Source organism: Panthera pardus, unplaced genomic scaffold (genome assembly GCF_024362965.1).
Source record: "Panthera pardus isolate Hobbes unplaced genomic scaffold, ASM2436296v1 HiC_scaffold_25, whole genome shotgun sequence".
Classification (NCBI taxonomy): Eukaryota; Metazoa; Chordata; class Mammalia; order Carnivora; family Felidae; genus Panthera; species Panthera pardus.
In genome coordinates, this window is record NW_026526821.1 from 28,367,351 (window position 1) to 28,394,004 (window position 26,654).

At 50.5% G+C, this 26,654-nt stretch overlaps 1 protein-coding gene across 1 annotated transcript; it reads right to left on the reverse strand.

Annotated features, from left to right (window-relative positions):
• Positions 1–560: 560 nt before the first annotated feature.
• FKBP1A (FKBP prolyl isomerase 1A) lies at positions 561–26,648 on the reverse strand. The gene is made up of 5 exons (XM_019458942.2): positions 26,489–26,648; positions 26,354–26,401; positions 6,996–7,108; positions 3,622–3,791; positions 561–1,711 (listed from the first exon to the last, which is right to left on the reverse strand). Exons 1-4 carry the CDS (start codon positions 26,523–26,525, stop codon positions 3,663–3,665), a joined length of 327 nt encoding a protein of 108 aa, XP_019314487.1. The 5' UTR covers positions 26,526–26,648; the 3' UTR covers positions 561–1,711; positions 3,622–3,662.
• Positions 26,649–26,654: the final 6 nt, after the last annotated feature.

A 26,654-nucleotide genomic window follows, 5' to 3' on the forward strand; every position in this document is an offset into this window, starting at 1 on the left:
GGGCACCTGCGGAAGGTGTGGGAGTATTACCAATGGTCTCCGTCACAAGGGAGGAGGGGGGTATTGCTCACACACACAGGGTAGGGGCTGGGGAAGCTAGCAGCCAGCCTCCCCACATGACAAACAACCTCCACCCCAATGTCACCAAGGAACACCAATTCAAAGCCCCGGTCTTCCCTTCGTCACCCTCCATCACTTTGCTGCAGCACATCAACTGGGTGGTGGCTCATCTCCTAACAGCTGGTCGCTGCCTCCAACTTCTTGGTAACTCCAGAGAACCTGGCTGAGTGCTTTACTCAGAACACATATTGGGTAAGACATTTGAGGGTGTGCGGCAGGGGGAGGAGGGCGCTCCCTGATAGTTCTCTCCACCAGTGGAGTTACAAACGTACCACTGCCCCCCACCCCCAGAGGGGCCAACAGGGAAGGACATCCCTGCGGCAGTCCTTCTGCCAAAACGCAACCTCTGACACGACATCCCCGCTGTCACAGCCCCTAGCCCACCCCCTGGACCAAACGGCCCGAGGAGGCACCTGAAAGTAACCGCCATCACACAGCGCTGAGAAAAGCCAGCATAAAGCACTTTTATTGCAATAATAAAACTTGGAACTTATACATAGTGCAGGGAGGTGGGGGTGGGGGATAGGCAGCAATAATTTCTCTCACCAAATCACTACACAGGACAGCAAAGGGGTGAGAGGGGGGAGGAAAAGGCAGGAAACTCTGAGATCAGCAGGGGGAGCTGAACATCAATGCTGCACATCAAAAACTAGGAGATGCTGAAGCTGTGATGACCAGCATCATTTTTCTCAAGACAACACTCAAGGGTTTGTCATGATGGCTGGGCTTTCATTGGGTGTTAAGTGTCTACAAACAGCACCTTCAATTTAAACTTTCGATTAAAGTTTCTTAAAATTTAGGAAGTGGAGCTTGGATAGCTATGAGATTACAAAAGTCCTGAATATCCGTTAGAAAAACCACAGGATGGAGGGGCGGGGGGGGGGGGGGGGGTGGGTGGGTGGTGGGGGGTGGGGGGAAGCCAGGCCACGAAGAAGGCTTCAGAGGTCCCTGCTGGCCTGGGGACAGATACCTGTAGTGTCCAACATCGCAGTGAGAACCATCTGCTTCCAAAAGGCAGAGGGTTTAAGGGGAGGGTGGGGCAGGGCAGTGGAGGCAAAGGCTCTCCTCCCCCTCCCCATTTCAGTTTTGGGTAGGGCTTTTAATTCAACCCAAGGACATCTCTCAACTTGGAGATAATTCGGCCCTCGACAGCGCCTCAAATCTGCTATGGCTTTGCAGCGCAGCAGCAAGAATGTTTAATATATAATAGATAAAAATTTCATCCAAAAAAAAAATAAAATAAAATAAAGATTCTTGCAACCCCCCCCACCCCCACCAATTCCTATTCTAAAATTAACCCATTACTTGTGCTGTTAATACTTGACTAATACTTAAGTGGAAACCTAGATCCAAAAGACTGAAACTGAACCTTCACCCCAAAACGAAAACGAAATAAAATGAGTAACTTGAGGTTTACGGCAGATAGTTTAGGTCAACACACATACGAGGAGAAAGGGAAAGAGCGAAGCCGGGTGACAACACATTCAGTCGGGGTCGATGTTTATACAAAGAGTGTAGTGGAACATCAGGAAAAGCTCCATACGGATTCGCGTGTGCGCATCTGGAGGCGCCACATCCCTCCACGGCACATCTGTTGGGGACAGAAAACCTGTCAGTTCCGGCAGCACAGTGCCCTGCGTGCGCGGCGGGGGGCGGACTCGAGGCTGTCTGCCACGGCAGGTCCCTTCCCCCAAGAGTTCCCAGGTCTCCCTTTGAACGAGCCACTTCCGCTCTGGCCTTCCGCTCTGGCCGGGCTTGGCCGGGCTTGGGCTGGATTCCCAGGTGAGCAGGCTCCTTCCTGCCTCAATTGGCAGTTTTTTTGTTTTGTTTTGAACCTAAGCTTACGTTTACCTGCTGAGGAGAGCAGTGACGGTACAGTTCCCCAAGGTCACTGGGTCTCCAAGCCGGATGCACACAAGAATCACCTGGGGGGCTTTAAAAAACTGCAATGCTTGGATCCCACTGCCAGTAATTGTGGTTAAGTGGCCGAAGGTGTGGCCTGGGCATCAGGAGGCTTCCCAGGTGACTTCCGTGTGCACAACCCCACGTTGGTATATCCTTCATGTTGAAGGGATTTAGACAATGTCTGCAGTCTTTATTCATCTACTCCAACCTACAACTTTCCAGATCTGCCCTTGGGCTTTCCATCAAGAGCTCTGCAAGAGGGTCTGAGATGTTCTTTGGCCGTGTGTGGGGAGGTGTAGGCCAGGGTGACTCACAGCCCTCTCTCCCTTCCTTCCCCTCCCTCCATCCGACCAGATTTATAGAACGCTGGTACCCAAATCAAGACAATCCCAAGGCTCTCCTCAAATACTTTTACGTCCAAAGGGCTTAACTCTCAGAGAACAGGAAAGAGGGTTTAGATTAGGTATAGACCTTTGGGCAGACAGAGGCTCTGTAAGGAGTTCCTTCCTAGTAAGAATGACAAGTACAGAAGCCAAGGTCAGCAAACTGGCCCAGGTCTGTATGACCCAGGTATGTAGGGCTCAAAGCACAGGGAGAGGAAAAGAGCTAAGAATTTCAAAAGCCCTTGTGCTTAATGGAGTCCAGAGCAGGACAAGGTTAGACCATAACAGACAGGCTGGCAGCCACCTGTGACCACTTTCGAACAAAGGCATTCTCCCTCAGGCCCCAGTTGTGGTCCTCTGGCTCCAAGGGCCAGGAAGGGGGCAAAAGTAGAGGTCTAGGGCCAGCTGGAAAGATGACACCATTCGTGTGTTTTATGATCCTAAAACCCACATGAAAAGTTATGAGTCATTACGACATGGAGTTTGGCTTCCTAGAAATGAGGGTAAAGGAAGGAAAACAAGCCCAGGAAGGGGTTCTGGTGCTAGTCTGCCACGGTCTGGAAGTGACCTCGAGTAAGGTCTTTCTCTCCAGGCCTCGGTTTCCTCACCTGTTATGCAGGAAGGCTGATGGTCCCTAAGGTCCTTTCCTAGGAGTGTCTGGGAGTGTCCTCTACATTTCAAAAGCACGCCCTGGCCTCAGCTTCCCATGCACGGAAAATGAGCTGGCCTGAGCGCTCCAGGGTCCCGGACTTGCCCCCGAGGCAGTTGGCTCGGGTGACAGTGCCTCTCTCACACCCCCTGACAGGCAGTGACCACACTCTACATGGCGAGGGGGCTGCACACACTAGGGTGTAGTCCTCAACAGTCTTACTTCTACAGAACCAAAATGCTAGCGTTACAAATTTGGCCGTATTTCCGGTTCCCAGCTCGGTTTTAGTTTGCAAATTATATACAAAAACATACTTTATTTCAACAGCTACTATCAGCGGCCCCGTCCCAATGAGTCTGCTCAACAGCACGTGCCTTTCCTTTCCCCAGGATGACCAACTGTGGCATCTGAGGTGTATACCAGTAACTAAAATCGAAACACTACCCAATAGCGCAAGAACGCAGGGGGAACCCAAGGCCTTTTTGGTTCTGCTACCCAGAAAACAGCCGGTAAACGGGGGGGGTGCCAAGGCGGTAGGAGGCCCTTGGGCACTCAGCTCCTCACCCAAGAACGGGGCGCAGGGGGCTCGAGGGGGGCTGTCCCTGTCATTCCAGTTTCAGAAGCTCCACGTCAAAGACGAGGGTGGCATTCGGTGGGATGATGCCTGGGTGGCCGGTGGCACCGTAGGCGTAGTCTGGGGAGATGGTCAGTTTGGCTCTCTGACCCACACTCATCTGTGAAAAGAACAAAGAGAGAGACTCAGTTGGACGCCCTCCCCAGCTGTCCCTGTAAGAAGCAGGGCCGTTTACCGGGGTGTGCTGGTGCGGCATAGTGGGGCGAGGACAGCGACCGTGCGGAACGTGGAGGCTGACAGTCAGGCTGCACGATCCCTGCATCTGGCTCTCAGGGGCCCAATGGCAGATAAAAACCACCTTTCTGCCCAGGGCTTACTGACCCGGCTCTGGGCAGCCAGCGCCACAGAAGTGTCACCACTCAGTCCTTTGGTGGCCTGTCACCCAAAGCATATGTGTGTGGCACCTACACTCTTAAAAAAGTATTCTGATCAAAACTCCGCTTTAAAAGAAAACACACACACACACAGAAGGTAATATATGGGGTAGTCTACTTTTTCTGTACTTTATTTATACTTCTAGTCAGACATATAGAAAACTTTTTAAAAAACATAATTTTACAAAGAAGCATGTATGGTACGTTACCAATAGTGTAAAAAGAGGGAAATATTTATATACTTGTACCTTGCCTAGATAAACAGAAAACACCTTTGGAAGGACACAAATAATACCAGGTTTTTCATGGGGAGGAGAGAGTACAGTGGCCAGGGTGGAGGGAAATTTTTCACTTTAAAAAATACATTTGGGGGCACCTGGGTGGCTCAGTCGGTTGAGCGTCCGACTTCGGCTCAGGTCATGATCTCACAGTCTGTGAGTTCAAGCCCCGCATCAGGCTCTGTGTTGATGGCTCAGAGCCTGGAGCCTGCTTCGGATTCTGTGTCTCCCTCTCTCTCTGCCCCTCCCCTACTCTGACTCTTTCTCAAAAATAAATAAACATTAAAAAAAAAAATACATTTGTCCTTTTTCATTTCCAAATCAAAACTTACACTAAGTGAGTTTCAATATATATTTTCTGAACGGTGAGCAGGCTCTCTGCTCTGCCCACCTTTCCAGCACTCTCCGCTAAGCCCTCCGTTGTGCACTCCTGGCTCCCTGACCCAGCCCAGGAGACAGCAACTAAGGACAGAGCTGCAGGCTGCGCTCCTCTATAACACAACTCAGAAACCGTGTTCCCCTCTCCTTTGGGAAACGAGGACACGCTGAACTACGGTGATAAGAGTAGTTAAAAGCATTATGGCTTAATCTAATGAACTTCAAAACGTTCGTGTCCTGGGGCGCCTGGGAGGCTCAGCCAGTTGAGCATCTGACTTCTGATTTCAGCTCAGGTCATGATCCCAGCGCTGTGGGATCGAGCCCTGCCTCAGACCGCCCTGAGCATGGAGCCTGCTTGAGATTCTCTCTCTCTTCCTCTGCCCCTCTCCCCAGCTCACGCTCTTTCTCTAAAATAAAATAAAAAAATTTAAAAAAGATCATGTCCTTTTACTCAGCAATTCTACTTCCAGAATCTTCTAACAACCCGAAATGCTCATTATAAGGGGAGTGGTTTCATTGGCACATCTGCAACATGGGTCAGCCACCAGAAAGAACACAGTGGCCTTAAATGCACTAACACGGAAAGATGGCCCAGACACAGTCAGAGGAAAAAAAGCAAGCTGCCAAAACAGTACCTGTGGCAGGACTGCGTACCTGTAAACATGTAAAAGCAAAACAACGATCTCAGAAGAAAAGGAAAAGGGGCACAAGATAACCCCCCTTCTTCCTGTGCTTTTAACTCACTCAAACAAATACCCCGTGGAGTTTCAAAGATGCTCTATGCAGGTCTCAGACCACTCAGACTTCTCACAAGTGACAGAGCTGTGGGTCCGGGGGTTGGCTGGGCATCTCCCCAACACCCGCGAGGCCTCACCAAGCCTGGGATGTAAAATAGGCTGATAACATTATCTCGGGGGCAGCTACGGCTCTTGGAACACAACGCAGTTATTGTTCCAGTGCCGGAACAGCCACAGAAGATGGCTGTGGTGTGGACAATGGGTGGCATGGTCGCTGGGGGATGGGCTACAGACCAAGAGCCAGCCAGACGAGGGCAGTGGGGACAGAGATTTCCAAAGGGAAGTAAACCATGAAGATCCTCTCTCCTCCTCGCACTGCCAACCCTCTGCCCTGCAGGAACAGAAATCTAGACGCTTGGGGGGTGGGGTGGCTTAAAGTTTCTGCAGGTTAAACAGTTCATCTGGAGATAAATCAGTGTGTATTCTGGAAAAGAGAAAGACAGAAATCTTTCTCTCCACTTTGGTTACATTTCAGTTCTCTTTGGTGGAAGGAAAGAGACTAATTACCTATGACACAGGGCTGACATAAAGCCCCGAGTCTCAGGACGCTGGAACCTGGTCAGCGCCGAGAAAAAACCTGCTGGGCTCGATGGAAGGCTAGAGCCCAACTGAAATCTGGCAACCCTGGGTCCCCTGTTGTCCACTGGGAATTCTGTCATGTTGGCAGAACAAAAGCTGTTTACACTAACGGGGAGGAAGGGCCGAGGAAACGGACTCAAGACAAACAAAATGACTCTCTCCAGGAGTATGACCTCTCGGAAGCGGTCTGACACAACAGGGCCAATAATAAGACAAATGCAAATTAAAACCACACCAAGACCACATTTTTTTTCACTCGCTGTATTGTCCTGAATCCAAAAGTTTAACGACACACTGTGCTGGAGGGGCTGGGAGGAGACAGGCCCCCTCACAGCCTGCTGGTGGCAGCTCGGTATAATCCCTACGGACGGCAACTTGGCAAAGTGTCAAAATACAGCGTGCACAGCCAGTGAAGCCCTCACCCCGACTTCTGAGAGTCTGCCTACGGCAACGCTCACACAAATGTAAAATTAAGTCCACACAAGACTGGTCACTGCGGCACTGTTTATGACAGCAAAGCACTGGAGATGACCATCAATAGGGCACCGATCACGTCAATTACTGTTCACCCACCTAAGGGAATGTGGTAAGAGAGCCTCCTCCCCTCTTTATGTGCAGATATATAAAGCGTGAAAGAGAGATTCAGTGAAAAAGCAAAGGGCAGAACACTGTGTGGGTCCACAGCGGGGGGAAAAAAAGTACGTGCTTGAAGAAACTCTACAGAAAACGTTAGTAACATGACTTCCTGGGGGTGAGGGGACTGGCAAGACGGGGTGGGACGGAAGTGAAATTTTCCACTTACACCTTCATTGATTTCTGAACCACGTGAATGTCCTAGCCACAAGCATCATTTAAAAGGTAAACACTAGGAAACAAAACAAAACAAACGAGAGCATACCTGGGCAACCCCTTCTTCCCAGCCTCGGATCACCTCCTGCTTGCCTAGCATAAACTTAAAGGGCTTGTTCCTGTCCCGGGAGGAATCAAATTTCTTTCCATCTTCAAGCATCCCTGTGAAAAAGGGCAGTTGTAACATGAGCGACAAGGAGTGACGGCGCGACCGGTCAGACGCCGGCAGCAGAGTGGCCGTCCCAGACGCCAGCGCTGAAGGGCCCGGCAGGGCGTCCCGTGTCCTCCGGGGGCCTCCGCAGCTGGGACGGGCCCTCCACCCGGGTCTGCGCATGTTCTTCCCGCCTCTGAGCAGCGGGCCGGGCCCCAGAGGCAGGCGGCTGTCTACCTGGTGTGAGAACGGGGAACTGCGCGCTCCTGACGGGGCTTCCCGGCACCCCTGCCCCCGGACTAAGAGTCGCCGTGGGCCCCGGAGGCACACGCAACAGCTAAAAGTCACACACAGCCCAGGAGCAACAGGCCTTCCTTGATGGCGGGCGGCGGCACAGCCGAACCGAACTGGAGGACACCAGTGGGCGTCGGACGGCCGGAGAGGCGGCCATGCAAGAGCCACCACAAACCTCTCCTGGTGGCCCCCAGGCAGCTCCAGCCGAACTGCGGGCAGGGCTTCCACCCGGAGTCAGCGACGTTGCACGCACCTGATCCTCCACCAGCACTGTCCCCATTTCACAGAGGAAGGAACTGAGGCAGAGGGAAGGGAAGCCGCCTGCCCAAGCTAGACTAGCAGTCCAAACGCCACGTTCATTGGACTACCCCCGTGTCCGGGGAGCCGGACGAGCCACAATGGCAGCCACTATTCAAAGGGGGACTTGCAGAGGTGGAGACGCCAGAGGGTGAATGCCACAACAGGGACATACACCTGCAGCCCCTCCTTCAAAGACAACCGTCTGCAGTGGGTTCTTGGGAAGCCAGAGGGACCGACGGGAGAGCCGTCCATCCCAGACTGGAAGGGCAAGCCAGTTGTTGACATACAGCTAACAGAGCAGGTTTCACTGGGGGCCGTGGGGTGGGGGTGGGGGGCCTCCACGGTTCTAAGCATCGCTCAGGAGACCCCGTGAAACACAAAATTCTGTTGAGTTTGGCCACTTCTAGAGGAGGAGGGAAACCCTAACAAAATCCCAACTTAAAAAACAATGTCAAGACTTGTAAGCGGGATAGGGAAGCAGAGAGCAGTTGAGAGCTTTATCAGAGCCACCAGACTAGCTGTACTTTGACGAATAGGAAATGGGCAGTGGCGGGAACGGGAACTGCTGTCCTCACGGAGCAGGAAGGCAGACAGATGTCCCAAGCAGAGCGGGTGCTGACCCCGCCGGAAGCCTAGAGCTGGGAGCTGAGGACCATGAGGCAGACGGGAGGACGGGGCCCCACCCCTGCCAGGTCAGTGCACAGCCAGCAACTGAGGCCCCACGACCAGCAAGCTGGGGCGTACACGGAGCTCATCTCTCCACCAGAACACAACTACCACCAGATGAAAGAAGTGACAAATGACAGGACTTGAACAGTTTCCTATAAATGAGTAGCTGGGAGAATAGGTGTCCACCTTCACTGTAGACATTCCCCTGGAGGCTCTACTGCATACACGGAACCCAGCCTAACTGAACCCCGCATCAAGGGTGAGAGCAGACAATGAGCTGGATTCTCAGAATCCGCTCTTTGACCAGCCAGACAGCCTTTCCGTGCACCCACCGAGACTGCTTGCAACAAAAATAAGGAAATCAACTCCAAGGCTTAGTTAACTCACCCAAGGTCAGAGTCAGTGGGTAGTGGGGCCTGGCTCTAGCAAAAGGCTTTCATTTAGCCCAATGGGGACTGAGAGCTATGAAGGAGACCAAAGACCAGAAACAGCCTCTTCCTGGTCTGTGTTCTTTTAAGGAGACCTTGAATAGAGCCCCAGGGCTTCCTAAGCAGCCTTGATATGTAAATCACTAGGTGAGGAAGCCCCCTGGGAAAGAGCCTAGAAGACAGGGTGGTCCCTGACCTCTGAGCCATGCCTGTGAAGGCTGGCTGGACAAAACACACAGAGAAAGGGGCGCCTGAGTGGCTCAGTCGGTTGAGCGTCCGACTTCATCTCAGGTCATGATCTCGCAGTGCATGAGTTCGAGCCCTGCGTCGGGCTCTGTGCTGACAGCTCAGAGCCTGGAGCCTGCTTCGGATTCTGTGTCTGCCTCTCTCTCTGTCTCAACCCACTCACATTCTGTCTCTGTCTCTCTCAAAAAAAAACATTAAAAAGAAAAATTAAAAACAACAACAACACCACACACACACACACACACACACACACACACACACACACAGAAAAACCTGCTTAGAGGGCCATCTGGAACCCAGGCTGTTGCACATTCCACACCCTTGGAAAATCCAGACCAAGTACTCCCATCCCTCTTTCCAACTGAACAACTTTCCAGGAGCAGCAACAACATGGCCCAGGAGATGAACTGGAATCAATCTAAGCCTTTCACCAGGGTTGGTGTGGAGTGGGCACATGGGCCAGTTTGGGCACTAGGATCAACTGCGAAGTCTATTGGAGCCCTGCTGGAAAGACCTGCCTCACGGGTAAAAAAAAAAAAGAAACCCATTCAGGAAGAAAACTCCTGCCCTCCCTTCTTGTTGAACACCATCATGTGAGGATGTGATGTCTGGAGCCTTGGCAGCCACTTTGTAACCATGAGAAGGTCAGGAGTACCACAGAGTAGTTGTCCCATTATTATGAACCAGCCCCACACTGCCTCCCTCAAGCTTTAGGTTCTGAGGTGGTTAAAAATCTGCTTTGCCTTAAGTCAGCTGAAATATTACTGAAAATAACCGAACAGGTATGAGGTGACCCTTTACTGGATATGTACACAACACACACCCCACTGCAGTGCTGCCATGAGGGGGTAAAACTGGAGCTCAACAACTCACACCACAAAGAGCCGTCACCGTTCTGACAGCAGACCAGCGTGCCCTGCCAGGACCCAGGACACATAAATGTTTATCAACAAAACAAGACTTACACGTAATAGTTACGACATGGGATGCACTTCTCATTTTTAAAAAGAAAGCTGACTGTGACCCCCTAAATTTACGTCATAATACACTACTGGCTTGCAACTCACAGTTTAAAAGATATCGTATACCTGGGTGCCTGGGTGGCTCAGTCTGTTGAGCGTCTGACTCTTGATCTTGGCTCAGGTCATGACCTTGTGGTTCGTGGATCAAGCCCCACATGGGGATCTATGCTGGCAGTACGGAGCCTGCTTGGGATTATATCCCTCTCTCCCTCTCTGCCTTTCCCTTGCTTGTGCTCTCTAAATAAATAAATAAACAAACATTTAAAAAAAAATTTTAAAAATACAGTGTATCTACAAAAGAATTAGCCTCTTTCAGCCAAATAGGAACATGACCCCAACCAGGGCAAGATCATGTTCTGACTGCAATGAGAAACCACAGGGTATGGGGACAGACTCCCTACACTTCCCTTTCATACCTGATTAAATGCATTGCCAAGCTATCTCCAGATGCTTACTGTCTGACCAGTTCCAGGCCAAACACAAAAGGTGCTACCTGCTGTTGAGCCAACCTGGAGAAATGGATGCTCTTCAGTGCAGAGACTGTGGGTCTGGGAGCATGTCTGTCTAGCCCCAGATCTCTTCAGGTTTTCTGGGACACTGAAGGACAAAGCCTTTCCCTACTACTTTAAGAAACCAGAAAAACCAAGAAGGATTTCTAAGTAAAGGGGCTGTAAGCAGGAGCTTTGCTGAGGATCCTTATTCTCCTCCCCTATTTCAGATGAGCTGTTTCTCCTGGGACAAGGACATGAGCCTTGCTCCACAACTTCAGACTACTGTTCCCACCTGTCAATCTCACCTACTCCCACTTCCTTGGAGGAGAAATCTTCTTAAGGAAGGGTGGGTGGTGGTGTTGGTAATGGTGGGGTGCCTTACGCCCGAGGAGGGGTTATCTTATAATCTAAGTCTGAAGGGTAAACATCACCTCTAGAGCTGCGCAAGATGCCACGCAACTGGCACAGGCTATACGGGCAAGGAGGGGCTAGAAGGAGGGCTTCCCCAATGGGGAGGAAAAGACCACCTTATATATGCCTGTAAGTTGTCAGGCCAGGTGAGGAGGTGATGTAGGAGAGGAAGCAGTGTCCATTAAGAAGGAGAAATGGATATGTGTACAGTGTTTTCTAGAGTGTGAATTAGGTTGGTCAGTGCCGAATGCAGAATATGACAGAAGCTGTTACATCAAAATAGCTTTGGCAAAGGTGGAGTATTAGGGATCAGATTTACCCTCCCACGAAACAAACAAACAAACAAACAAAACCCACACAGAAACAAAAACAAAATGAAATGCATGAAATAAACACATGAAATAAAACACAAAACAAAACCTCCGTCATGAAAAGAGAGAGAGATGGGAATGCAAGCTGGTGCAGCCGCTCTGGAACACAGTATGGAGGTTCCTCAAAAAACTAAAAACAGAACCACCCTACGACCCAGCAATCGCACTACTAGGTATTTATCCAAAGAATACAGTGTGCTGTTTCCAAGGGACACATGCACCCCCATGTTTATAGCAGCACTATCCACAATAGCCAAAGTATGGAAAGAGCCCAAATGTCCATCGATGGATGAATGGATAAAGAAGATGTGGTATATATCTACAATGGAGTATTACTCGGCAATCAAAAAGAATGAAATCTTGCCATTTGCAACTATGTGGATGGAACTGGAGGGTATTATGCTAAGTGAAATGAGTCAGTCAGAGAAAGACAAAAATCATGACTTCACTCATATGAGGACTTTAAGAGACAAAACAGATGAACATAAGGGAAGGGAAACAAAAATAATATAAAAACCGGGAGGGGGACAAAACAGAAGAGACTCATAAATATGGAGGGTTACTGGAGGGGTTGTGGGAGGAGGGATGGGCTAAATGGGTAAAGGGCACTAAGGAATCTATTCCTGAAATCATTGTTGCACTATATGCCACCTAATTTGGATGTAAAAAAAAAATAAAAAATTAAATTAAAAAAAAAAAGAAAAGAAAAGAGAGCAAGAGACAGAGAAATAACCCAGATAACAGCTAAACATGGTTTTTAAGACAAGACTCTGGACACTGCAACAAAGGACAGTGATTCCTGAGAGATGGGGAACTAGCAAGGCGAGCCGAGCCCTATGAATGCCCAGCTTACAGCCTTGGGCATTTCCGGGGAGAGGGACCTGGATGGAGCTCAAAGCAGCTGGGAGTCCAAAGGACACAAACCAGGAAGGAGACAAGTGTAGAGTGAAATCCCCGGAGATTTACAGAGGGTCCCTCTTGAGTATTCAGCAGAAAACTAATCAGCACACGTTTAAGGAAACTACTTAAGGCCAGGAAAAGAACGATCTAAAGGATGGATTAGAAGGAACAGTGCCCAGTGCTTACACAGAGCTGGGATCAGTGACTGTTCCGCTAGCCAGACTGGAGAAAATCATGGTTTATGAGGCACTGAGTAGGAGGATATCCAGAAGATCTCATCTCAGGAGTGGGGGATAATCAGCCCCAAATTGAGCACTGCTCCAGACCCACCTAACAAATCATAAAAACAAGATCCAAAAGGATCAAACTGTTTCCAAGTAACTTAAGTGCTTCTCAGTACAAAGCTCAAGAAGATTTATAGGAACAAAAATAGCCAGCACCTCAAAAGGTAAAATTCACAATGTCTAGCATCCAGATTAGCACACATGCAAAGAAGCGGGACGACACGACCCACAATGAAAGAGACTAACCAATCAACTGAAACTCACCCAGAGCTGACAGTTGTTAGAATCAGTAGAGAAGGGCAGTAAGATTCAAACCAAAGGTCCAAAGACGACAATGACACTGGGACGGAACAACTGGACACCCATAGGCAAAAAAGTAAAAACATGGACCTATACTTCACATCATCAAGTATCAACCCAAAAACTGTAAACATGAAACCTATAAAACTTCTAGAAGAAAACACAGGGAAATAATCTTTGTGACTGTGGGTTAGGCAGAGATTTCTTAGACATGAGGCCAGAAAGCAGCATCCGTAAAAGGATACACTGAACGTCATCAAAACTAAAAACTTCTGCACTTTAAAACGTACTTTTAAGAGAATGAAAAGTCAAGCCACAGACTGGGAGAAAACCTTTGGAAAGCATGTACCTCATAAAGAACTTGTGTCCAGAATATATAAAGAGCTCTCAAAACTCCACAATAGGAAAAGAAAGAGCTCAATTAAAAAGGGACAAAAGATTGGAACAGATACTTCCCTGAAAAAAGGCAAATTAAAACCACCAGGCGATATGACGACTACTGAATTAGAAAGAGTACAACTAAAAAGACTGATCATAATCACGCACTGGTGAGGATGTGGAGGAACTGGAATTCCCACACGCTGCTGCTGCTGGGAATATCAAGTGGACCGACCACTCTGGACAACAGGCCGGCCCGTTTAAGTGAAACATACACCTCCCATACGACCCAGCCATTCCGTTCATCTTGGATAAATATCAGCCTATGTCCACACAAAAAGACTTATATACATATATGCACAGCAGCCTCCCTTGAATAGCCAAAAACCGGAACAACCCAAACATCTGCCAACTGGTGAATGAACAAACCACATCCACACAGTAGGAACCTATTCAGCAATAAAGAAGAATGAGCTACTGATACACGAACAGCATAATCTCAAAATAATTATGCTGAGCAAAAGAAGCCAGACAAGGGTGTATTCACTGTACAATTCCGTATATACAAAACTTTAGAAAATACAAACTCTGCTGACAGAAAAGCGCACCAGTGGTTGTTGGGGATGGAAAGAGGAGGTTTCAGAGGATAACGAAGGGACATACCAAAACTTAGGAAATTGTACACATTAATTGCAGTTTATCGAACGTCAATTAGGCCTCTACAAAACTGGGGGGTTTTTCCGAAAGGAAAAAAAAAGTGAAGAAAGTGTGCTTCGCTGAAATCCTACGTGCGTTTACCTCCTACACCCAAGCTGGCGGCGGATGGCGAGGGACTTTCTCTGCTTAGGGAGGGGGCAAGGAAAGCAGGCGGCCCGTCAAGTCTCAGCAGTTGCTCCCAACTCTGGACATCTGTGTGCCAGGACCGGGAGCCCTTGAACGGTGAAACCACCTGCCAAGCCAGTGCCGTAATTTCCTAGAGAAAGCACGCTCTGATGAGAGAAGGCAACTGAGGTTACAGTTCAGACCTGACAGCTGACACTCTAAGCTCCAAAGGGCACTCCCAGCAGAAACCAGCAACGGCATGGCCCTCCATTTGCGGAACCGACCGATGTCCCTTCTGACTACACACAAAGCTACGCCTCATGGTCCACAGACCGCCTGGGATGGCTCCATAGTCTCCCTTTCGAGAATGAATTTTTGTCTCTCCTGACTGAACGCAGCTTAAGGTCACAGACCTGGACGCAAAGTGCTGTGTCCCTGTATGTGCTATGTACTCAGCTCCACCCCTGGCACCCGCAGTGCTGGCGGCACTCGCGACTACTTTAAGATTGGCTCTGCCTGCACGATTTTTAAGAATCAGCAGGACAAGCATGAGGCTTCCATATTTAGACCTCTTCCCTGTACGGTAGGAAGGATCTGAGGGGTAATCCCAGAATGGCAGCTTTTACTTCTAGCACCTCTGAATTACTAATCAGTGAGAAAAAATGTGAAAATCTGGGGGTCTCCAGTTAAAAGCACAAGCCTGTGTGAAAGGGTTGCAGGAGAGAGTGTTAAAGCAGCCTCTGGCTGCAAGACAGTTTATGTCACCTTTGTCTGAGTTTCCTCCCGAACGATTTAGCTGTTCCTTTGGGGAAGAACCAGACTCCAATCCCTGGGGAGGGAGCAGGAGGGCTTAAAAAAAAAAAAAATGTGGGGAACAATCTCAAGTTCACCTCCCCCACAGCAGCCTGCTCTTTCCTGCTGCTCTTCTGTTTCAGGGTGTGCTCGCTCAGAAGGAACCAGCAAAGGCAGACCTGGCCAGCAGCTGCTGAGGAGCACGTGCCCTCGGACTCTGCTCCTGGTACTTGGCCCGAGTCACTGCCCAAGAAGCAGTGATTAAGACCCAAGGCCAGGATGTGGAGACTCGAGAGGACCACTGGGTTATTATTTCACTAATAATCCAACAGAAATGGAGCTACCTCCAGGGCTTCAGGGGGGCAGCACCCCCATATCCCCACTACAGGGTAAGGGAAGTGGCTGCACAAGGCACCGGTAGCGAGGGCTCCAGCACCTGTTGCAGCTCAAGCTTGTGACTCACAGTGTGGTTTTCGGTTGCGGATGGAATCTTTGCAGGTGGTTTTCATAGGCATTTTGCAGGGTGCAGAATTTAGAAAGTTTTTAAATTAAAAACAAAAAACCCAAAGCTAAATCAAACAATGACAACAACAAAGAACATCCCAACCTCCAAACAAAACAAAGCTCTTGCCATTCACAGTTGGAAGAGGGAGAAAGGATTTCTATGTTCAATTCGACACATATTTTCTTTTATTAATTTTTTTAAATGTTTATTTTTGAGAGACAGAGCACGAGCTGGGGAGGGGCAGAGAGAGAGGAGACACAGAATCCAAAGCAGTCTCTAGGCTCCAAGCTCCAAGCTGTCAGCACAGAGCCTGATGCGGGGCTCGAACCCACAAACCAAGAGATCATGACCTCAGCTGACATCGGCCGCTTAACTGAGCCACCCAGGTGCCCCTCAACACGTATTTTCTTAATTTTTTTCCTTAATGTCTATTTATTATTGAGAGATAGAGAGCATGAGCATGGGAGGGGCAGAAAGACAGGGAGACACAGAATCCGAAGCAGGCTCCAGGCTCTGAGCTGTTAGCACAGAGCCCGACGCGGGGCTCAAACTCACGAACCACGAGATCATGACCTGAGCCGAAGTGGGAGGCTTAACCAACTGAGCCACCCAGGCGCCCCTCAACACGTGTTTTCTTAAGTACAAAAGTACAATGGTTGAATGGAGGTGGGGAAACTGAACCGAAAGTCACCAATTTTTCTGCAGACGTGCATTCAAAGCCACCTGGAACATTCTCAAATGGCTGTACTGACCTAGATACAAATGGATGTACCGACCCAGGCTTAGCTGTTTCCTTCTCCTCCTTATGTACAGAAATTTCCTCAACAGCCTTTAACTTAACTGCCTCACCAAAGACTCCTACAAACCGCAGCATGCACAGCCCCAGAGTGGAGAAAGAGCCTGTATCTCCTAGTCTCTAGTGATGCTCATTTCTTTTTTCCCATGTGAGCTTTATGCTTACCAAGGGCTGGTCAGCTATGCTGACTCCCAGACTCACTTATGTCAGTTATACTTACCGAGTAGAGAAAACATAATCAAACAGTATGCAAAAAAATGAAACAGGAGTGTGAACAACAAAAAAAGAGTGGTCCTAGCTGTTTGGAAAGACTCAATAAAGGCAAGTCACTGAAAAATACTGCTCGTGAGTAACTGTGTGGATGAGACGGATGTATGTCTGAAGAAAGAAATCTTAAGCATATAGAAAGGTTGGGCGTTGAGATGACCTCCCAACAGTCCTTGCTGTTTTGGCTTTAAAAGAATCCAAATTAGTTTTTACAAGAACCTTGACGGGAAACTCTACCAGAAGAGCCATCCTAACAGAAAGACATGGGCCTTGAGTAAACGATTTATGTTTGGATTTGAAATAAAATGTTTAGAGAAGTCATGTCATTTTTACGATCAACTACCCACTAGTCCCCATCATGATGAATGAAAAGAGACTCTACACCTGAGATAGCTAAGACATATGAATTCAAAGTTTATGTCTCATGTCCATTTCCAGGTCTCTGGGTTTGCACTCCCAGGGCAACCTTCCTGAACTGGGAGCTCTGACAGCCCCACAAACGTGGTATGATCGAAGGCCAAGTGCCTACCCAAAGAGAGAGCCGGCTTCCTCCCCACCATTGCACCAACTGAGCACAAGAACACATCCCCTCTGTTATCTGGAAATGCTCCTAAACTTTTGCTAAATCTCTTTAGATTCTATGACCAAAAGTGTATTTTCAAAGGAGATCCCATGATGGGAAGTACACAAACCAGAATAAAATCCTTGTGGGCATGCCTCTCCATCTTCCACTTTATCATAATATGAGTAAAAATACCGCCACATTGTATCTCATGGGGCGGGGTGGGGGAGAGCCCACAGAAGGAAAACAATACTTAACAGTGGCTATTTGGTAATGGGAGAAATATGCATGATCTTTAGCTTTTCTTCTTTTCCAGAAAACACGGAGGCGGGAGGCTGTAGGGTATAATGGCGTGAGTTCTGGGGCTTGGGCCCAGATGACCATAGTAATCCCCTCCCTGGTATCCCTGCGTCTGCCCTTTTTCTCCTACAGTTTAAACTTGACACAGCAGCTAGAGGGACATTCTTTTAAAATACAAGCCAGACCCTACTACTCCTCTGCTCAAGACCCTCCCACGGCCCCCCATCTTATTCAGAACAGAATCTCAAGTCCTGAAAATGGCCTAGGAGGCCCTGTAAGAGCTGCCACCCCACACTGCCATCCCTCTGACTTCATCCCTGGTGACTCTCATACTTCTCCGCTGCAAGAACATTGTTTCCTTCTGTTCTGTAGACACACCAGGGATACGCCCACCCCCAGGGCCTTTGTCCCTGTTGTTCCCTCTGCCTAAAATGCTCTTACCAGATGGTCACATGGATTACTCCCTCACACCCTTCAGGTCTTGGTTCAAATGTTACTCTCTCATTAAAGTCTTCCCTGGTCTATCTAAAACTAAACCTTCTCCTGTCCCTTCCTTCACACTTACTGGTTAACATACAATATATCTTCGCTTGTTAACCACTTTCCCACTACAGTGTAAGATCTACGAGGACGGGCACTGTGTCTTCTTCAGTCCTATGTTCTTGGTGCTCGGAACAGTGCCTTGCACATAATCGATAGTCAGTGAGTGCTTGTAGAGAAACCAAAGGCACCCTTTCCCCCTCCAGGCCATTGCACACACTTGGCAAGCTCTCCCCTCCTGCCGGCCCGAGCCATACACATCCAAGACCACGTGGCCCTTCCACTCCAGGTGGGGGCTGCTCAAGGCCCTTCTCTCGAAAAGGTAGGTGCAGGGGAAGGCACTCCCTCAAGGTAAGCACCTCAAGGGCAAGGGTGAAGCCTTCCCCAGCTCCTAACATGTTTGCTGAATGACTGAGGGAAGGGCTTGGTGTGCTGCCCTGTGTGTAGTAGGTGTGAGAGAAAACAGTCACAATTTTACTAATCCACGGGGATTGGGCAAAGTGCAGAAGGTAGATTCTTGCTCTTATTCTAGCTTAAAGGAAACAGAAACGTTATACCAAATGTAACAGGAATGTGGCCTTTCTCCACTCCAGCTAGAGTCCTAAGTGACCACTATTCAAACTGTCCCTGAGAGACTCCATGCCAGGCACTGATGGGGAGAGGCCCTGGAGAACACCACCACTAGGCCTCTGGCCTCCTGAAGCCTGCAGTCTACTGGGGAAAGGGTGGGTGTAACTGTATACAACCTGACCGCGAGGAAGGCCATGAAGGAAATGGACAGATGCCTTGCCGGAGAATCCAAGGTACGTGTGTGATGCATTTGTGAAGAACCACTTTAGCCAAGGGTCAATCGGGGAAGACCCACTGAGGGGGGTGCCATGTAAGTGTGATAGATAGGAGTCTGCCTGAGGTGGGGAGTGGTGGCACCTAAGCACAGGGCCAGAGAGTTCTCTGGGGGGGGGGGGGGGGGGCCCTTGGTGTGTCCCAGGAACTGGAGGTGGGCCAGGGTGGTCTGAGCTCCTGGGAGGGGAGAGAAAAGGCACTGAGAACAGAAGACAGCACCCAGGAGAGGGTTGTTTCTCCCCACTCCCTTTCCTCCTCCTCTTTCCACAGCTAGTATTTATCTGGCCGAAGTTAAAGTGAGCTAGGGGAAGGCACACAAGGACTCAGTTGAGTTCTTCAAGTAGGTACAAGAACAGGAGAGGAAAAATAGAAATAAAAATAAACAAGGGCACCTGCGTGGCTCAGTCAGTGATCTCGCAGTCATGTGAGAGTCAGGTCATGATCTCGCAGTCCACGGGTTTGAGCCCCAAGTCAGGCTCGGTGCTGACAGCTCAGAGCCTGGAGCCTGCTTCAGATTCTATGTCTCTCTCTCTCTCTCCGTCCCTCCCCCGCTTGTGTTCTTTCTCTCTCTCAAAAATTAATAAACGGTAAAAAAAAATAATGAAAATAAACAAACATCATCATAAGCACCAAAAGGGAGAACTGAATAGTACATGCCTAAGTTATCCAAAGTACCCCCAGCCTTTTCCAGGAGAAATAAAAGGTGACAATACTATTTTTAGAGAAAATCCCAAAGCAGACAAGCAATTCCTAGTTTACAGATACAATGAACCCATTAGCACCTCATAAAATCAGTTATTTAAAAATGTTTTATTTATTTTGAGAGTTGGGGAGGGGCAGAGAGAGAGAGAGAGAGAGAGAGAGAAAATGCCAAGCAGGCTCCACACTGTCAGCTCGGAGCCTGACATGGGGATCAAACTCACAGACCGTGAGATCACGACCTGAGCCAAAAAAGCCAGAGTCAGACGCCTAACCGACTGAGTCACCCAGAGGCCCCCCAAATCTGTTTTTAAGTAGGCTCCACGCCCAATATGAGGCTTGAACTCATGACCCTGAGATCGAGAGTCACATGCTCTACTGCCAGGTGCCCCATAAAATCAGTTTCTAACCACCAAAAACATTCAAGTTAAAAAGCCTATGTTAAATTTTTATAGTACATAAATTATATCCAATAAAGCTGTTAATGAAAAAAAAAAAAAAAAAAAAAAAAGCCCATGAGACCTACTGAAAGGAACCAGAGCTCTCTGGAGAGAACAACTGATGCCAGGACCAGAGTAGGGACACCAAGGAAGTGACTAGGGAGTAGGGCGAGCATATCAAAAGGGTACCGGAGCCAGCCCAAAGGGGCTCCTGCTGGCCGAATCTGGGACAACGTGAGGATCAAGAAGGATAATGAGCATCAGTGATTTTAAGCCCTCAGGAAAATTTACTATGAGTCCATATACTAAAAACAAACAAACAAACAAGTGGATAAAGGGGGGGAAAGTCTCTTGCCACCCCTGGGAAAGATGACAAAACAAATTCTTTAAAATGAAGATTTAAATTAAAGGGAAAGAATTAAGCTCTACCCTATCTTATGGAATGGCAGCTGATAAATGTGGAAGGTATGAAGGAATTTTTAAAACCGCCTCTTTGCAAATGCCAATGAAATGGAGACTTCTGGCAAGAATCAGCAATGATGTCCACACCAGAGGGGGAAGGTGGAGGAGACCAGGCACGGGCAGGATGCCCAAGGCCCCACTAACTGCTGCTAACTGCGAAGGGGGAAACGTACCCTTACAGAAAAGATCAAATTCGGCACCACCAATAATGCTGTTCCCCACGGTGTGCTGAGTATCGAGCACACAGCACCAGGCATGACTGGACGGCAGACGACACGAGGCGGAAGCGGCCAGATGACACCGGGAGAAAACGAGTGGACGGACGCAGGGCATTCATTCGGTAAGATCACAAGACGGTTCTCTTTGAAAAACCAGGGCCATTAAGAAAAAACCAGCACGAGGCCTCTCCTAGATTGGCAGTAGACACAACATCCAACTGCAATGAGTAAAACTTAAAAGAATTCTGGTTTAAAGAAAGAAAAAACACTTTCAGGACCACTGGGGGGGGGGGGGGGGTTACAATAATGCATCTGGTTTTAGGTCACTTAAGTCATTTCAAATTTTCTTAGGTGTGACCAGTAGGAGGATAAGGAGAATATCCGTATTCTTACAGCATGCTCGAGTATTTAAAGTGTCATGATGTCTGTGGCTGAAATGACTCCGTGAAAAACCCACAGATCACATGTACACACACACACACACACACACACACACACACACACACACGCATATTCTGTAAGGAGACAGAAATGGCAAACTCAACAAAATGTCAACCATCACAGAATCTCGGTGGTGGGCACGTGGCTATTTGTTTAGATTTTTCTCTATGTGTGAAAACTTCGCAAGTAAGAGTCACACATACACATACACAAGCATGCTATGGGGCCTTTGGTTCACTTAAGACCGGCGAGCCTCCTACTCTTACCGGTGGAAGGAGAAAAGGGCACCTGCAGGATTCTGTACTCTGGTAACCACGATCCCAGAGGAAAGAAAATGATGCTTCCGTAGCAAGGTCTATTTCCAAAATGTTAAAACCCCATTATGTTAAGGAAGCTCGAGGAGAAGAGGAACGGACACCCCCAGATGGCGGCTGTGCTGGTGGTGAGCACAGCACAACGCACGGACTTGTCACATCCCCGTGTCGTACACCTGAAACCAACGAAGCGTCGTGTGTCAGCTATGCTTCCATGGAAAAAAAAGGACCAACACCTCGGCTTACACAGCCAAGCTGCCACGGCCCAACTCTGCTCGGCTCGTGCCCCTCAAGACACAAGAAAGGAAAACAAACACCAACAACCCCCCTCGGTACCCACGTTTAGCAACTCAGCTACAACTTTCTTAGCCAATTTATTCTATTCTGTAGGCAAGGTTAGACCTATTTTATCTAAAAAAAAAATTTTTTTTGTAAGTTTATTTATTTTGAGACAGAGAGAGAGAGAGAGAGAGAGAGCGCACGACTGAGCACAAGTGAAGGAGGGTCAGAGAGAAGTAGAGACAGAATCCCAAGCAGGCTCTGCAATATCACTGCAGAGCCTGATGCGGGGCTTGAACTCAGGAACCATGAGACCATGACCTGAGCCGAGATCAAGAGTCGGACGTTTAACAACTACGCCACCCAGGGGCCCCAAGGTTAGCCTTTTTTAACCTGAATCCTCACTCAGACCCATCTCTCTTATAAGTGCCCATTTCCCTATCTGTAGAGGAACAGAGGCTGAGGTCTCAGGGCCAACCCCGCCCTGCGTGGGAGTTTGGGCCACTCCAGGAACTGAGGGCTGACACCGGGGCTCTGCCTTTCTCCCACTTGAGACATCACGGGCAGTGCTGGTGGGAGGAAGGGCGGGGGGGGGGGGGGTGGGGTGGGGAGGAGGGCGGGGAACGCATCACCCAGTGCCTGGGACACGAGCAGCCTTCATACAGTCGTATAATAACAGCAGCACTGTCACTGCTCCTGGCAGGTGTTCTTATTCCCATTTTACGGATGGCCACGGAGGCTGAGAAAAGTGGGACAATTCGGCTGAGCTCTCATAACATGTTATCCGGCAGGGGCAAGAGCCGAAACCTAGCCAAGGGCCCACTTCCTCTTCGGGGATCACCGTCCACCTGGCACCACCTCTCCCCACCTGCCCAGGCTGGCACGCCACACACCCAGGATACAACCGGAACCCTGTTTCTGTCCCTGCCCTCAAAAAGTTCAACGTCCACACAGGAGCCAGAAGGGAGCGGGCCTGTTAAAATCCAGGTCAGCTCACAACCCTCTTAGGGCTGCCATCTCACTCAGAGAGAGAGTCACCAACCTGCAAGGCCCCCCCATCACCCCTCCTCCCACCGCTTTCCCCTCACGCCCTCCGGTCCAGCCACACGGGTCTCCTTGCCATTCTCCCACCACACCAAGCACGCCCCAGCCTCGGGCCCTCTGCCTGCAACACTCTTGCCCCGACACCCACACCGCTCACTCAACTTCCCGTGGGTAAATATTAGCGTGTCATTTTGTCAGAGGCCTTTGGCAACCACTCTCCCCAAAAGCAGCGACCCCCTGCCCACGCCTGCACTCTGCTTTCACCTCTCCACAGTGCTTCTCCCCACCTGACATTCGCACCTGCCTGGGCCTTGCCACGCAAGGAAGCCCCACCACATCAGGTCTCTGCCTATGTCGTCCACTGGCCATGTCCCTAGTGCCTGGCTTGTCGCTGCTGCTCAGTGAACACCTGCCGTAGGAAGGAAACAGGGTCCTGTTCCAGTCACAGCCTCTCTGACTGAAGTCAGCACCGAGTGGGGGCCCGTCGGAGGAGCCTCTGCTGGGGGTGAGCCTTCCTCCAGACATCCGATCAGCCGAGAAACACTCGGCTGGTGGGGGGGGGGGGGGGGGGACGGAATAAAGTAGAGAGGAGAGGGGAGGGGAGACAGAGGTTAAAGAGAAGCAAGGGGCTGGGGAGAGGGCTGCAGGACAGTGGTCACCTCGGCTGCCCTCTAAGTGGACCTTCTGAGGAGACAGGGCTGAAGGACCCTTGGTCCTCCTCGTTTAGAAGCCAGGCTGCTGACAGCTTAAACCCAACCCCAAGGACATGATGTCAGTTACTTTTCAGGAGGATAAAACCAGAATTCCTTCAATCCACCTAAGGTTGCTCTGACAAAGGCAGGCATGTGGCCTGCTGACATGAGTAAAAGGGACACAAGCCTGGCTGTGTGTCAGGACAGGCTCAACAATACAGATGACGAACTACTGGAGGCAAGGAGGGAGCTGTGAGAAGCCACTTGGTCCTCAAGGCACATACTTGGCAAGTTACCCTTCCACCTCCTTCCTCCCACCTCAGTGCCTGTCATGCTACTGGGAGGCGCTGGGCTGGTGGCAGCAAAGTTTTCGTTTTCCCTTCTGGCACCACAAAGAGGTGACGCAGGCCTTTCTTTGAAGCTGCGTGCAGGCTGTGCTCTGCTAGGGGCCACAGAAGGCACCAGAGGGAGCCCTGAGAGTGGCATCAGGGCTACGACTGGCAGCCACCAGCGGCACTTAAAATGTCCATGTGGTCAAAGTCAGCCTGGGCTATGCATGTCTCTGCTGGCTGAGACCTTATTTCCACTGCTCTTTCTTTGGACCTGCCCCCAGTCAGCAGCAGGGGATACCAGGCCAGAGCAGGCTGGATCAAGAGTGTTTGCCTGACCTGAACCTGGGCCAGTTAGATTTTTCCCTCCTAGGAACTATCATCATTGGAGTCCCACGGCCAAACAACGTAAGCTGGATATTCAAAAGGAGACGGAGACACTGGGCATGGGGTGGGAGGGGCGGGGCACACAGGGGCCTTCCAACATCCAACATCTCCACTTGGGAGAAGCAAAGAAAAACGAATCCGACAAGGGAATACTGGGGCAACCAGGTAGAGAAAAACAGGGAGAAAAACTAGGAGTGCTATGAGAATTTCTTCTCCCTTCTTGAGCCCCAGTGGGCTCCTTGCCTGGGAAGACCCTCAGGTTCTTATGGTAACTCTCCCCACCCCCATTATGTTCCATCAAGATGAATTCTGCTCCCACTGGCTTGAAAGCCTTCACTGCTACAGATGAAATCTCAAAGCGCCTACCCATTCCTCTCACGCCCCCACAGGCCTCAAACAGGTTCTTCCTGGGAGGCTGGTGGCAAAGACCCACAGGAACAAAGCCGCCTGCCCAAGAACAGCCTATTCTGTGAGCAAGGGGCAGAGCTGGCTCCTCACTGAGGCGTCTTTGTAGAGCTTATCAAAAATGACATAAAAAAGAAAGCTTTTGTCCTGATGCATGCCAGGGTCCTGCGGCTGTTCGGGGAATGTGTGGGTGGGTGCCACCCTCAAGGAAAACACAGACTTGGAGAAGAGGCACTGGGAGCCCTGATGGTGTTCTGGGTCCCACGACCATCTGTTCTCTTAGGAAAGGCTCCAGACGTGCTGTGTGGGGACATTTCACCAAAAGGCACAGTGAGGCATGGTTCTGTCGACATGCTGTGGATCCAATCCCGCCATGAGCACTAAAAGACGGGTAAGCCAAGGCTGAGGGGCACAGACTCAGGAGTGAGACAGATAGAGCCAGTTATCCTAGTATGGCTAACTTATAAAATGGGGGTGGGACAGTCACCTCATTACCTCTCCGAGTCCCAGGGTCCGCACCAAGCTGGCGGTGGGAACCGCATTAACTGCCCACTCACCCCAGCACTGCAAAAGGCAACGCTTACTCTTCTCATCCCACCGATCACAAGCAACCAAACTGACAAGCTTTCCTCCATTAGACCTCCCAGGCTCGGGTGCTGACCATGGCCTACAAAAATGGCCATTTAAAAACGTCAGAACCACTTTCCAGCTTCATTTCACAGGCACGAGAAAGTTCCCTATGAAGATGGGTTGCAGTACCTCCTCCTTTGGTAGCCTTTTAAAAGGTTCTAGTTCTTGACTCCCTCCACCCCCTGCCCCCATTTCTGCCCACGGAGAAGGGCCAGAGAAACAAAACAGCCAAATAAGTCAAAACGCCTGGGAAAGGGGATGTTGGGTGCCTCCTTCTCCTTCCCAGTGAAAGTCACTTCCCTTAACACAGGGCTCCCCCCATAATCTGGGAGGGAAGGGTAAAGCTTATGCCTGAGCAGCTTGGTCACAACTGCCTACAGCCTACTACCCAGGAGGAGGAGGAGAAAAAAGAGAAGGGAGGGAAGGAGAAGAAACAGAGGAAGGGGGAGGAGGAACAGAGAAAAGGGTGGGAAGGAGGAGAAAGGGGAAGAAGGACGGGGAGGGAAGGTTATTCGAATCTACAGTGCAGCTACACCAATCACCACCCCCCCTCCAGCCCACAGCCACAGAGTCTCCGCCTGCTTAGCCTCCACCCCCCTCCCCAATACAACCCAGGAGGACCTTGTAAGGGCATGGAGTTAAAAGATGGTCTCAAGGCACCAGACTCTGAAGTCTGAATTCTGGCTGAAGGTCTACAATCTCCTTTGGTTTTCATTACTGTTCGTTACCCTAACTGGGCCTCAGTTTCCTTAACTTTCAAATGGGGATGAGAAAACCTCTACTCCTAGAAGGGTTGGGGGGCAGGGGCTGAGGGGCGAAATTACACGTTCAGGCAGCCCAGGCCGTCGTGGCTACCGAGGCTTGGATTTCAAAGTGGCTCAAAAGTAAGATGAGCGGATCTAGCTCATCCGAGGCCAGGCTGAAGTCAAAGCCGTGCCTTGGGAACCAGGATGAATCCCGACTTTGGAAGAGGCCCCTCCGCAGACTGGAAATTACCTCGCCCTTCTTATCTCCATCCAAGGGAGGGCCGGAAGGGGAGGCTGGGTGTCACCCGGGACACAGAAATGGTACAAATCCTTTGATGGTCCGGGGCCAGGGCTCTGCCCGTTCCGGAGCATGTGACCTTGCGCCGGCGACTTCGCCTCCCCAAACCTCAGTTTCCCCATCTGTGCAGTGGGCACAGGGCTGTTCGGGAAGCGCGAAACCGCCGGCTCACACCGTCCCGGGTTCGGCAGGCGCGAGGCCGCCCCCTCGGGGGCGCTGCCACCGCCCAGGCCTCCGCCTCGGGCCACGCGGGCCCCGCCGCCGCCGCCACGCCCCGGGCCTTTGCCCCCAGGCGGCGGCTACAGGCCACCCGGGGCCGGGCCCCCCCACCCCGCGGACCCGCCGACTCACCCGTGTAGTGCACCACGCAGGTCTGGCCGCGCTTCGGGAAGGTGCGCCCTAAGGAGACAGACAGACAGACGGGAGCGGTGAGCGGATGCGCGCGGCGGAGGGGGCACTCTGGGAGCGCCGAGCGCGCCTACTCACCGTCTCCGGGGGAGATGGTCTCCACCTGCACTCCCATGGCGGCGGCGGCGGCGGCGGCTGGGGACGCTGGGCTGGCGGGCGGCGCGGCGGGCGGCGTGGACCCACAGCGGACCTGGCGGCAGCTCCCCGGCTCTGCCTCGGCCCTGGGCGCCTGGCCTGCGCACGC